The 14,599-nt window shown below is 48.5% G+C and overlaps 1 protein-coding gene across 1 annotated transcript in view; it reads left to right on the forward strand.

Moving 5' to 3' along the window:
* The window catches only part of LOC116947162 (uncharacterized), a 79,238-nt gene that overhangs the window by 27,148 nt on the left and 37,491 nt on the right, over positions 1-14,599 (forward strand). Inside the window, exons 5-11 of the mRNA XM_032962608.2 lie at positions 770-856; positions 1,693-1,779; positions 4,713-4,847; positions 5,375-5,518; positions 9,418-9,558; positions 10,697-10,871; positions 14,192-14,292. Of these exons, the coding sequence (XP_032818499.2) occupies positions 770-856; positions 1,693-1,779; positions 4,713-4,847; positions 5,375-5,518; positions 9,418-9,558; positions 10,697-10,871; positions 14,192-14,292 (870 nt within the window). The remainder of the gene's footprint in view (positions 1-769; positions 857-1,692; positions 1,780-4,712; positions 4,848-5,374; positions 5,519-9,417; positions 9,559-10,696; positions 10,872-14,191; positions 14,293-14,599) is intronic.

Genomic DNA, 14,599 nt, shown 5'->3' on the forward strand with positions numbered 1-14,599 from the left:
TCACCAAAGTTGTGATGTGTCCTCAATCAAGTAAATTATGTATCCTTACCAAGGCAGTGATGTGTCCTCAATCAAGTAAGTGATGTATCCTTACCAAGGCAGTGATGTGTCCTCAATCAAGTAAGTGATGTATCCTTACCAAGGCAGTGATGTGTCCTAAAGTGTTGTAAAGTAGCGATGTAAGAAATGCGATCTCATAAGTCAGTCGGAGTGGCAGATGTGTTCCGATAGGAGAGCGGCTTGCGACTCATCACGTCCTTGGCGTTCTCGAACAAATTCGTCTCGTTACCCGATGAGCACTCTAGCGGCACTTCGGCGCAACGACACCTGCGCACGTGCGCCGCAGGTGGTCTCACGCGACGCTCCCGAGGGAACGCCGTGGCGAGCTTCACTGTGCCCTCACAATCCGACCTCTCCCCCCCCCTCCCTTCCTCTTTCCTCACCGCCCCCCCCCGCCCCCCTCGCTCCCCACCCCCCGTTCATTTTGAAAAAAATTTCAACCAACCCCGCAAAAAATCCCAAACAACGGGGACGCCCGTGACCTGTGACGCAGGTTCCGCACGTTTATTGCTCGAATGTACCATGCGTCGGAAATGTGAAGAAAGAAAGCTAAGACATGTAAACTAAAATTAAGATCCAAATTTTCCATCGTCATCCTCTGTAAAGTAAAAAGTGATTCCAGTCGGTCAAGGCTATTTTACCGTTGATGTGCCACGATTTTCCCACGTTAGGCGGGACGTCCTTCAATTCATTCATTTCATTCGTTCAGGACAACAGCGATGAGGAATATGAAGAGCCAGGCAAGGAGGAGCAGGACGACGACGATGATGATGCACACAATTACGAAGATCCAGAGGTAACAGCGAAATGTCTCAACGAGACGTGTGAATAAGCAGGTTCTTTACATGCAAATCCTATTTCGTGTATTCCATTTCTTTTTTTATTGTGATAACACAATTTGTGCAATAACAAAGCCTGGGCCCTTTCACACCTTAATTGAAAAGTAATTTCTTTAGAACTGAGTTTTGTGCTTCGTTTGTTCTCCTTCCACCGCACCTCCGATTAGCACGATTGGCTCCGTAATGGTGCTAAAGAAGTTCAACATACATGCGTACATCGTGGGATACTTTATGAGCCCAGGCAATGGAAGTAGTTGCCAATTGAACAGTTTAGCATTCTCTCCACATACGGTCTGTCGGTCGGTTTGCGTGGACTAAAGAGACTAGGGAATGCTCATGTCATTTACTTGCTCACAGTATGATTCGGTTTCAAGACTTTTGTATCTGGAGGGTCCCTCTGCCGAGTTGCTTGGACCCACTATCGTTGCCGTGCTTTTGGCGCACGGGAGGAGGGCACGCGCGGTCAGGGATAAGCTCCACACGGAGAGAGATTCAATGAACAGACCTAGTTCAGTGAATTAAAAAAAATGGACTGAGCCCATTTCCTGGTTCTGCCACCCTCCCTGGCCACTCTGCAAGACCGCACGTTTATTGTTCGAATGCACCATGTGTCGGAAATGTGAAGAAAGAAAGTTAAGACATGTAAACTAAAATAAAAATCCAAATTTTCCATCGTCATCCTTTGTAAAGTAAAAAGTTATTCCAGTCGGTCAAGGCTATTTTACCGTTGATGTGGCACGATTTTCCCATATTAGGCGGGACGTCCTTCAATTCATTATTTTCATTCGTTCAGGACAACGAGGGTGAGGAATATGAAAAGCCAGGCAAGGAGGAGCAGGACGACGACGACGATGATGAACACAATTACGAAGATCCAGAGGTAACAGCGAAATGTCTCAACGAGACGTGTGAATAAGCAGGTTCTTTACATGCAAATCCTATTTCGTGTATTCCATGTCTTTTATAACTGTAATAACACAATTTGTGCAATAACAAAGCCTGAGCCCTTTCACATCTTAATTGAAAAGTAATTTCTTTAGAACTGAGTTTTGTGCTTCGTTTGTTCTCCTTCCACCGCACCTCCGATTGGCACGATTGGCTCCGTATGGTGCTAAAGAAGTTCGTACATCGTGGGATACTTTATGAGCCCAGGCAATTGAAGTAGTTGCCAATTGAACAGTTTAGCATTCTCTCCACATACGGTCTGTCGGTCGGTTTGCATGGACTAAAGAGACTAGTGAATGTTTCGATTTAAAGCTTTTGTGACTGCAAGGATTCATCTTCTTTGGTTCTTTCGGTAAAGTCACGTAGAATGAGAATAAAATAATAAAATAAAATAACACAATAAAATTCTCACGACGTTTCAGCCACAACACAAGTGGCCTTCTTCAGGTGAAAGGAACAAACCTGTCGGGATGACAAAGCTTCAATGGGCGCTGTTAAGATTCGCAGCGTCTTTTAAGCTGGTTGAGAGAAGTGAGGCACCTTGACAAAGGGGTTTACATATCAAACAGGAGAATTTAGCATTGAAATAGCTGAGGGATTAGCTTGTGACTGGTCACAGAAATAGCTATATTAAAGTCAAAGCCTACACATCCACAGAGGCACCTATTACAAATCAAACATGAGAATTTAGCATTGAAATAGCTGAGGGATTAGCTTGTGACTGGTCACAGAAATAGATGTTAAAGTCAAAGCATACACATCCACAGAGGCACCTCGTACATGGATGCCAAAGGGGCTGCAACAACTCAACTATCATACAGTAAACCGATGCGACAAGCCTAAGTCTAAATTACATCAATATAATAAATGTACTCAATAGAGGTGCCTCTGTGGATGTGTAGGCTTTGACTTTAACATAGCTACTTCTGTGACCAGTCACAAGCTAATTCCTCAGCTATTTCAATGCTAAATTCTCATGTTTGATTTGTACTAGGTGCCTTTTGGGGATGTGTAGGCTTTGACTTTAACATAGCTATTTCTGTGACCAGTCACAAGCTAATCCCTCAGCTATTTCAATGCTAAATTCTCCTGTTTGATATGTAAACCCCTTTGTCAAGGTGCCTCACTTCTCTCAACCAGCTTAAAAGAAGCTGCGAATCTTAGCAGCGTTCATTGAAGCTTTGTCGTCCCGACAGGTTTGTTCCTTTCACCTGAAGGCCACTTGTGTTGTGGCCGAAACGTCGTGAGAATTTTATTGTGTTATTTGATTTGATTATTTTATTCTCATTCTACGTGACTTTACCGAAAGAACCAAAGAAGACTAGTGAATGCTCATGTCATTTACTTGCTCACAGAATGATTCGGTTTCAAGACTTTTGTATCAGGAGGGTCCGTCTGCCGAGGTGCTTGGACCCACTATCGTTGCCGTGCTTTTGGCGCACGGGAGGAGGGCACGCACGGTCAGGGATAAGCTCCACACGGAGAGAGATCCAATGAGCAGACCTAGTTCAGTGAATTAAAAAAAAAATGGACTGAGCCCATTTCCTGGTTCTGCTACCCTCCTGGCCACTTTCCAGTCACAACGCCAACAAATAACCGTTTCGCACTGATGGTCTTCCAGCCAAGTACTAACCATGCTCCCGACCTGCCTAGCTTCAGATATCAACGAAGATCAGGTGCATCCAGTGATGATTTGGTCGAGTTGACACTTTGACGTCATGCTGGCAGTTACAACCAATGTCATTATCAGGCAGTTGCCAGAATTAACTCCTGCTGCAGAAAAAAGACGACAGCCCCTTACGTTATTCTAGCGACTGTCCGATGACGCTGGCTATAACTGCCAGCGAAACGTCTTGTACCCAATGGTTAAATGTGTGTGGATTGCTCTCCGACACACACACACCAGTGGTGATGCTGAAGCGGTAATACATTGGCTATCATTTGTGGCCAGATCACTTTGGAAAAAGAGCTATATAGCTCAGTGGGCCTTACCTAGTAAAATAATAAATCGTTTTTTTTGTAAATAGAGAACCCCTGCAATAGAAGCTCTCGTTTAATTACACTCATGGGCGATTCAACATTATAAGTTTTTAAAGACGAAAAGCTCTCAAATACCGTATTATATTAAGGTGTTACATGTTATATCTTCTAGTCTAATTTTTAAATAACATAATTTTTGAATGCCCTTATTCACGTCCAATTCTCAATACGTTATCCTGTTCCTGAGCATGGCAATGTGTTCAGAAGCTAAATGCCAGTGTGGGGATCTGGCTAGGCACGGAGAGAGGGCTTCAGGAGTTTGTGGATATTTGATCCTCCTCCTCCTCCACCCTTGCAGGAAGTGGGCGACGGTAGCCTTCTCATAGCCCGCGTGTCACGAGTTTCTACGCTACATTCAACACAACCAACACTGCAGATGGATATCATTAATTTGAATCCAGATACGATCAACACTTGTTCACTGGTATTTGTTATTTATTTATTTGCTGACATTCTGACATAGTCGTATGTTCATTTTGTGGAAAGCTTAAATTTACATGGACGCCGCCGCCGCTGCTGCTGCGATGAGTTGCTGTAAAATTCCACGCGTAAATTTAGATCACTGAAAACAAATGGCGTTAAATTGATCATTATAATGCAGGAGCAATACCGCCTGATAGCGAGCAGAATTTATGCAGCGAGTTGCGAACACAACCCAGAGGTGCGGCATATCACGAATGTTGTACGTTCTATATTTTATACAAAGTACAAACAAAGGTCCTTTGAATTTTGTATGTAAATATATATTTTTCAACGTGCTAATATTAATTTATAGATGATCATTTTCGCTCTTGTTAATTCGTTTTATATCCTACCTACAAACCACAGGAGCCAGACGATCCGCATCAATCAAGCATCCCGAGGCAGGGCCAGGACACCCCACAGAGCCCAAAGGCCTCGTGGGCTCAGCAGGAGGAAGAAGAAGATGAAGATTATGAAGTACCCATCGATGAGGAACTGGAGGTGAGTACCGTTCACATGAACTAATAGTACCGACTGATGAGGCCCTGGACGTGAGTACCGTTCCCATGAACTGAAAGGGCCTGAATGTAGTTCACATTAACTGAAGATGACAAAAACCATAAACACTATTTATGCTTACCGTGGCAATTCGGCGCAAGTGAATATGAAGGTAACTCTTTTTTAATTGCTTCATTTTACTTGGGTCATGTTAGTTTGTAATCAAAATACTATCGTACGATACGTTTTAAAACCTTGCGTTCATTGACATTTTAATTGAATGCAGTTTCAATAAGGGGGATATATGTATCGCGTGCTCATTTATACCAGAATCAGAATCTTTTACACTGGAGGGAGCCGATGAGCTATGAAGCTCTTTTCACAGATGTCCAGTAGGGGCTGTTTCACAATTGGTGAACGCGAGTAGCGCAAGTAATCTTCCATGAAAACATTTACGAAAAAGTTACGAGTAAAATGACCCCGAGTTGCACGGAATGAGGAAAGCAACGTTTGCTCTTCTCATTTCGCAGCTGCAAGCACACCGGGTGAACCCCCAGAGCTTCCACAGGGCAGCGGCGAAGGAGTCCACGTACAACGCAAGAGGAGCGGAGCGACGATGTGACGAGGAGGACGATGGACAAAACTATGAGAAGCCAACAGATGAGGACGCGATTGTAAGCAGAACCTGCACAGTGGTTGTAACTACAATGCTGTAAAAGTCAATTAAAATCCATACTGCTGGGTCTGCAGAATAATATAACCCATTGGTCAAACATTTCACAACTCACAATGCATCGATGGGGATGCTGCCGTGTGGCGTCGTGGTCAGCACGCTGTGACTTGCAGCTCAGGGGTCACCCAGTGTGATCTCCCGGGGTGCCCCAGTTGAAACAACGGCCAAGTTTTCGTGAATTCTCTCACCTCTGTCGGCACCAACGGCGTGAATGGAGACACCGCCATTATACGATCGGCAGGCCGCGTGCGGTGGGGCAAAGTGTGGATACCCCCACCGCTTCCAAGACGTCTGGCCGGTGTGTAAAGGATAGGCCTAAATACCCTCCAGAGGGGCTGTCTGGGGCTCCGTCTAGCGGAGGACCTTCCGTCAGAGGGGTCATTGCCCAAAACGTTTCCGATTTCATATATATTTTAAAGCCACAGTATTGTCGACGAGTGTGTTGAGTTGTTATTGTTAACAGTGTCATTGCAGCAGCATCACCAAATAAGCGGCACGGCATAATATGGGTAAATCTAGTGCGAGCCCCTCTTACCGCGCTGAGCCACCTTGACCAGAGTGAGTTATAACCTCACCTACCAGCTCAGTGTCTTTCTCACAACGCGTTTCCTCTTGGCAAGAATGTGGCGAAGGGCCGCAACGTCTACATCGTTACGCACACCCATCGTTATCAGTCGACAGCTGCGGCTGACGATGACGATAGACATGCGGATTGATTCGCGCGGCGTCGTTCGCCCCCCGGGCTACGGAAGCCACGGAAACAGACACTCGATTTGACCTGCGACTGCGCGCACTCCGGCGGCAAAAGTCGCGGCACTTCGGTTGGCGGTCGACGTTCGGCGCGAGAGACTGCGACCCCGCTCAAAGGATTGGCGTGGCCCCCCTCACCCCCACCGTGGTCGCCTGCCCCCCCACCACCACCACCACCCCGTGATCCGTGGCTCAAACAAATTAACAAATCGCTCGAGACGCCGGTGTACGGCAGCCAAGGGCGTGCTCGTACGAACGCTGTCGCCGCAAGAGGTCGGCGACAAAGGTCCTTTGCCGACAGTGCGCGATGAACGAACGAACGCCACCTAAGGGCCCCTGATCTGTCCGCATTCTCGGAGTGGCGTCATTCCCCTCGTCGTCCACGAGTTTGTAAACTCGGCCCTCATGTCCAGCTTCGAGAACGTGTCAACCTTGCAGCTTCACTGTGAGTGAGTGGTCTTGGGAAATCTGTCTCGCAAAAAAACAAAAAGGTATTAAATAATTGCGACGATCTTTCTGTTTGTTTATAAAAACAATAAACATTCGTATTATTGGTTCTTTCGGTAAAGTCACGTTTAAGGGAAACAATTAAATAATAAAATATCTTAAAAATATTAATCACTGCAGTCACGAAAGCTTTAAATAAAAAAATAAACTTTCAGTTTAAATGTGTGAACGGTACGGTGCACATACTGAAACGCAACGTATACATTTTGTCCAAATCGATTCTCTCTCCAGTCCTTTCAATTCATGGTTACGTGCAGATTTAATATTCTGCAAATGTCCTTGATTTTATTCAAGGCATTCCCATTGCTTTTGCAAACGAAAACAAAAAGCGTCCTGATGGCAGTTCACGACGACTATGATGTGACATCCTATTTGTGGCCGTGGCTGATTTGAGGTAATTTAACAAGTAGGAGACTTTCGCGACCAATATCATCCATAATAAAGGGTTTATTTATGGGTTAGATCGCGTAAATATAAATGTGTCGTTAAACCCGCCACCACCCGACACAGCCAATTAGTAAGGTTTGTCACGTAAACAGAACGTGCCGATTCATTACTAGTACAGCACACCGGTGTGTTGTACTAGTAATGAGTGGCTCCGACACGGTAAAAGACTTGAAGTTGTTTATTAATAAAATCTTCGGTACAGACTTGTTCTCTCTCTCTGCGGATGTTGAACCACTCGGGTGGCTGCACTGCCCCGCGCCACGTGGTGCTCACCCGCTTGCCAACACGCCGCCGGCTGACGGCGCGCTAGGAAGCGGCTGAGCGGGTGGAGGTTGAGCTGCCACGTGGTGGGTGGAGCCTGCGGGGCAGCAGCGACGGGGAGCTCCTCTTGATCTTCACAAACCGACCCCTAACGTTGCTGTGCCCCCGGCTTCTATTCGCTCCCTGGAGGCTAAGCCCCGCCTCTGGCCACGCCCCTCCTGGAACCTTCGGGAACGTTCCAGAGGCTTCCCTGGTGGATCCGCCCCATCACCTTTCACCTAGATGTAATGACCACTATAGATAACATAGACTGTATGAGGTAATATACCGCCAACAATAATACAGGAGATGGCGCTCTCTTATTACAGTAGTAACGAATCGGAATGTTCCTTTTACGTGACAAACCTTACTAATTGGCTGTCGGGTGGTGGCGGGTTTAACTAAACATTTATATTTACGCGATCTAACACAAAATAAAACCTGTTATGACTTCAGCTAGTCTGTTGCATTGTGGGTAATACCTTGTCTGTGTGTGTATATACCGCGTCGGTAATTTGTGCGCTGTGCACGCACCACTTTGATAACAACACCTTTGCAAGTGAGACGTTCCCATTTCAAGGGGATGTATCCGGCTGAGATATTTTAATTTAAAAAAAAGCTAAAGTTTGGGAACACTCTGACCCACGAGGTCTTATAACTGTGCGTGCTTTACGTTTGTCCTTAACTTTAGCTGGATCGTGAAATATAAGTTAAAGTAATATTTAAATTTGGGTTTGTTTAATCGGCAAAATGAAAGAAACCCCTTTCCTGCCCGCGCTTATTTATTTATTACTTCGACACCCCCCCCCCCCCGCAAATCTACCGAGCCAGATGATTTGGTGTTTCCCCTGCACCGCACTCACCGGCGCCCCATGGTGCCGCGTCAGTAAATGTGCTCTGGAACGCTCTACAACAGCAGCACATGCCCGGTGTACTTAAGCAGCGAATACAAATTGGCCATAATAGGGTTTTTCCCCTTTTTTCTGGCAACAAAACTGAAACCGTTTTCATACGAGGATTCATGTCTGCATTAACCACAATACCTGCAGTTAAAATGCAAACAAAAAACATACTATGAAAATATATGCATTGTCCTTGAAACTGATTGGTCCACACTAAGGGACGGCTTTCTTTTGAGCCTCGACCCAATTGGTGTTCGACCAGATGATGCCAAAAGGCATTTTGACTGCAAGTATTGAGGTTAATGCAGACATGAATCCTCGTAAAAACAAGGTATCAGTTTTGTTGCCAGAAAAAAGGGGAAAACCCTATTATTACATTTTGGTACTGGGAAAGGAGGTCTAATGATGTAAAAATTGGCCACATTTGTTGACGTGACAAACCGCATTAATTGGCCGCGTCGGGATGGTGGAGGGTGTACGACGATGAAAGATGATGACGACGACGCGCGTTGGCGTTCTACCCAATCAAAACATGTTTTCTGAGCCCCACGGTTTTCGTGTGTGGGGTTCTCTTCTGTGAAGACCAGACAGAGCGGCAGGGTTGGTTGAACAGGCCACATCCCTGCTGATGAGACTCGGAGAAGGTGAATCCAGAACAGATTTATTAAAAAAAATATATTTGCTTTGTTACAACTTGAAACAAATACTGCTGGGAAATATTTGGTCCCAACCACCGCTGTCCACCCTCAACTATTTTTCGGTTGGGGACCAAGCATTAACAACAAATGTTGGTGTATTGTGAAAATATCTACAGCTATCCCAGAGGCCAGCTTCCCTCGGCCTTGCTCGTTGGACATAAATGTTGCTTTGGAAATGGCACAAACCCCTTCGATGTTACCTTTTTACTCTCGTATGTGTTCATGTACTCATTCAGCAGCCACATACGCCATACGGGCGCCCTCAAAGCTCCCAGAAGCCAGCAAAGGAGTTTGGGCACAGCACGTACGCGGCACAGCCCGAGGCAGAGGAGGACGACGATCAAGACTACGACGATCCACCCGAAGAAAACCCAAACGTATGCGCACGAACACAATAACAACAGCCAGCGACCAACAAATCGCTATCGCAGCAAACACTGCTAACAAATGTAAGGCTTTCATTAGCGTGTGTGGACGGTAAATTCCTCTTTTAACACCTTTTAGACACCTTCACATACAAGTTAACAAAAATTGCACCGAATTATGTGACTTCCATTGAACCGCCCGCCGTAGATGACAAGTTTTGGGTGAGCCGTAATTTAAACGTACTGCAGTCATGAATCCAGCCACCCAATTTCAATTCCTGGCCATGGCTGGCATCAGTCGCAAGCGATATCCGAACTGTGTTCTGGGGCTCTGGGACCCCCCCCCTGCCTCCGTTCAAAAAAACAAGCAATCGTTCTCAGGGCGCTGTGCATGGAAAGGCGGAAAATAGTGGAGCATCAACCAAGGAAAGAAGAAGTGAGAAAGACATTTTTTAAATAACTAAAGAGAGAGACATTTCTTAGTCGAGATTTGAAGATTTGTAAAGTGTCATCGAGCCGTGAAATGAAATTATAACGCTGTGCGTTGTGGCAATTATTCATTACAGCGGTTTAGGCTCCGCAAATGGCTTAGTATGAATGGAAATCAGCGTTTCACCTTTGGTGCCTCGTGTCTCAGCACAATTCACGCAGCCAGCCCCGACGATCACTCGCTTTGACCGAGCACATTGAGTGGGTGGCCACCACGTGGTCGCCGCTCTCACCGTTGTGCTGCGGCGAGATGTTAACTCCCTCTCCTGGTATGCAGGAGGTCGTGGGTTGGATCTCGACCCCTGACGCTTGCTGTATATTTGGGGTTTGCGTGTCTCTCTGCCCGTGGTCTCCTGGATTTTTGTCCGGGTCCTCCGGTTTTTCTCTCCACATTTAGAATCTCCTGTAAATTTCCACATGGTAAGCTACTTCGCTGAGCTATCATTTGTGGCCAGGTCGCTTCTAAAAAAAGAGCCCGTCGTCCGGCACGATGCCCGGGAGCTCCTCCTCACATATCGGCTCTTGAACTCGCTCCCCGCAATTGCGAAGCGAAACGTCGGACATCGTGCCGGACGACGAGCGGCACCGCCCAGAAACCCACGTGGGAGAGAGGGTAGGAGAGAGCCGTGCCAAGACTCGTCAGCTGTCTGCGCGTGCGCAGGGCGACACGGACGATGACTACGTGCAGCCTGGGGCCTCTCTGGAACCCAATGACCACGACTACGACAAGCCCGACGAGGAGGACCCTCCGGAGTACGAGCTGCCACCCAAGAGCCCCGACAACAACAGCCCCTCCGTGGTGCCGGCCCGCACGTGCGACGACGGCGTCTACGCCGGTACGTCGCTCACGCGTTGGGCCGATAACGCCGTTAGCCCTCTCCCCTTCCGATGACGTGCGTGTACGTCATCGGCTTTTATTCCGATTCCGTTCCGATGACGTACGTGTTACATCATCGAAACAAAACCGGAAGGAAAAGATAAAATAAAATACCTTCATCGGTACCGATCCTGCCACAGGGACATTCATTCGGGAGGGCGTGCGGCGCAGCTTGGCGCCAGCAGTGTGCTCGTGCCGCTACGGTTCTCGGCGGTGAGTAACAATGTCTTTTAAAAACAACGGCGCTACTACGCCTCTTGGAATAAAATGAACGCCGAGCCGCTCGCGCGTTCTGAGATTCAGCGGTGAACGGGACAACGCCCACCCTGTAACTTGCAGGTGTCTCGGAATGGGAAAGGGTTCATATATAGAGGACCTCATCGTGTGGCTGCTGCCTTACCCTCGTATTCTGTGGTTGCTCCTCGTGCCTCTGAGTCGCTCTCTCTCTCTCTCTCCGAGAACGAGCGGATACTCTGCGGCGTCGCACTCACACATGTAACATATCGTGTTGCACTGGACGCATACTGATATATATCGTCTTAACAAATTAAGTGGTCTAATAGTGTAATTATGTGCCAGTGACCTCTGGACTTGCAATCCAGAGGTCACTGGGTCGATCCTATCTTGCGCCCATTGTTTCAACTGCGTGGTAGTTGAAACAACGTGGAGGGGGAGGGCGAGTTTATCAAACGCCCCTTCCCACCACCCACCTCTGTCCACCCAGCAGTGTACTTGGGGTCACGTGTGTGATGGGGGTAAAAGTGTGGGTGTTCCCACCTCGACCAAGGTTGACTGGCCAGCATTGGAAGAGTAGGCCAAATACCCTCTAGATCAGACACGGGCAAAGTACGGCCCCCTTGGGCCGTATACAGCCCGTTGGGCTTTTTAATCCGGCCCGCCAAACTTGTCCAAATATTATTATTAAATTAAATTAAATTTTACCTTTCTTCTGTAATGCCCCCATTTCACCATTAGATGGCGCACTTTGACCGGGAGTTACGACATGTTTTTGTATTGTTCATGTTCGTGCAATTTGTTAAATTGCCTTGCAAATAAATGCTTTGCTACCTGTTAAAGGCCAAATCTTTTCATGTAATGATTTTCACATGTCATTTATATTAGTTCACACAAACACTCCATCCATCTGTTCCTGGCCCGGCCCCTCTGTCAAATTTTAGAACCCATTGTGGCCCGCAAGTCAAAAAACGTGCCCACCCCTGCTCTAGATTGTAAGTGAATCTTAAAGGATCGCATGATTCAGCAGAGCCTTTGATTCACGGTGGAAAGTTGAATTTCAGCTCTGGGTGACTCAGCCCATCATCCTTCCTTCGGTGGCATTACTAAAATTACTCTGTGGGAAGCGAGCAGTGGTCATAATGTAATGTGGACAGGCCGGCGTAATAACCCGAGTTTAACTTTCTCCGGCTGTGGCTAACAGTGGCGAGTGATATGCGAAGCAGTCGTTGCCAACCCACGGCTCGGTGAAGTATGGTCAAAAAAACCCCCCCATGACTTACATGTTGTGCGAAGGCCATTGGCTTTTAATGTTTGGGTTTTTCCCCAGGTGCTCCAGTTTCCTCCCACGTGTATAAACACTCAGTCACTGGCCGATAAACACCTTGACATTACCTCAAAGCTTGCGCCATTGTTGGTAGCGCCGGCTTCTGCCTTCACGCTCGTCTGCGGGTTCCTCCGCCCGCCTCTGATTTGTTCTCTCTCTCCGAGAGTGAGCAAATACAATGCACATTACAAGTTAAAATTTATATATGAAGCAATTGGCGGGACCCCGTTAAATTCACTGCCTGAGGGGGCGGGCTCGCCTTGGCAAAGAAGCCGAGGATCGACGGCTGACCGGAGGGCGTCGTCGCCGCGCGCGACCGCGGCGGACGCCCCCAGGGGCTTGCGTTTGGCCGGTGGGGTGGCGCCCGTCGTGTGGATCGCCGCCTGCTGGTGGCGCTTGTTGGTGCGAGTCTGGGCGGGCGGCGCGTTGCTGTCGGGATCACGTAGTGGGCGGACTGAGAAATAATAATAATAATTATTGACCTGAATTTTGCGGGACCCCAGGGTCCCGCCAAATGATTCATATATATATATTTTTTTAATCGACAAAGGGCTGTGAAAATTATCACGATGAACTTGCGTAAAGTTAATAAAAATGCAATTGTCCAGAAATGCTGCAATAAGTTTCGGTCACACAGTGTCTTGTGATTTCAAGAGCCCACGCTGATGGGCCAGGCACCCACCAGCAAACTGCTGACCGCCTCACCGCCCAAAAAGCTGGGATTGTCAGAGCACAGGTTGCGATCCACGTAGCCCTGTGTGCACACGTGCAACGCCGCCACGGAAAGAAGCCATTGAACCCCAGGCCCTGCTCGTAGTTTTTTTTCTCTCTCGTGCAGCTGCAGCAACGCAATAGCCCTGGCAGCATTGGAGTGATCCGGCACGGTGACGTTCCATTCCCCTGCCTCGTCCATTGTTGTCGTCGTCGGCCGGTGACTTCGCCCTGCTGGGGCAAAAGCCCCCCCCACCCCCGCCCCTTGTATGTACTGTATGTTGAACTTTTTTTGCACCGCATGTAGGCAACCGTGCTAATCGGCGGTGCGAGGGAAGGACAGCAAAATAAACACATAAAAGCAGTTCTAAAGAAATGTAATTTCAATCTGCGCAGCTCCAGTGACTTCCTATAACCGGAAGGAAGCGCGTTCCAGACGGCCGCAGAAGCCCATCTGAAAGCGCGCGATGCGATGACCGTCCTTGATCTTCCATTCCCTCCTATTCCTAGTTGCCTTCTATCCAGAGTGACATCTGAATTATTTGATCGTGTGGCGCTGCTGCCGCCCTTAACCCTCTCCGTCCTCCTCCTGCTCCTCCTCCTCCTCTTGCCTTCTCTCGGTCTCCACTCCGTAGTTCAGCGCTTCGTACCCGGTATGCCACCGCCGCGGTAAAGTCCCAGCTGCGCCGCTGTTCTCAAGCTGGGACAGAGGAGCTCCCCTCCGTGCCGTTCCGTGGCCGATCCGGGCCCCCTTCCTCCACCCCACCCCCCACCTCCCCGCCCTCCCCTCTCCGTTGGCCGCGCGCTTGTGCAGTACGCGGCAGCAGCGGCAGACGGCCGTCAGCCCCCACCCCCCGGCCCTCTCAACTCCCCCGGTCGCGCCCGCGCGTGCCGCCGAGGACGGGAGCCGGCCCGAGATCGAGTGCCGTGGAACGGGCAGGGCGCGGAGCAGCGCTGCCAGAGTCAGCGTTGTCCACCTCTCTCCCTTGTTGACCGCTCTTGCCCAGATGAACGCCGATCGTTCATCGTGCAGCAGAGACCCGTGCCCTCCGCTCCTCTGGCCGAGTCTTTTCGCCTCAATTTGCATACCAAGGATCAAGAAAGCGACGTAAGATTGTGTTTTTGTGTTTTTCTCCCCCCCCCCCCGTGGCCGTACACTCCGTGGATTTTAATCAAAGCTTGCACATTCTTCATGGCGCGCGTCTTCTGTCGCCAAGGGTCGCACTCTCACGAGATATCTTTGTTGCAGTTTAACAGCCGTTCCTTTTTTTGCTGCAGGGGGTCGTTGCCTCGTTTCAACAAAGCCCGCAGGCTGCGCTAGTCGTGCCTCTTGTTGCGACGGATGCCTCACAATCAGTGGCATTTGCGATATTCAGTCGCATTGTCCAAGGCATAGCGTTGCAGCAGAGTAGCCG

The sequence above is a fragment of the Petromyzon marinus genome, chromosome 29 (genome assembly GCF_048934315.1).
Source record: "Petromyzon marinus isolate PM22_M1 ecotype Great Lakes invasive population chromosome 29, UKy_Petmar_22M1.pri1.0, whole genome shotgun sequence".
Lineage (NCBI taxonomy): Eukaryota > Metazoa > Chordata > Hyperoartia > Petromyzontiformes > Petromyzontidae > Petromyzon > Petromyzon marinus.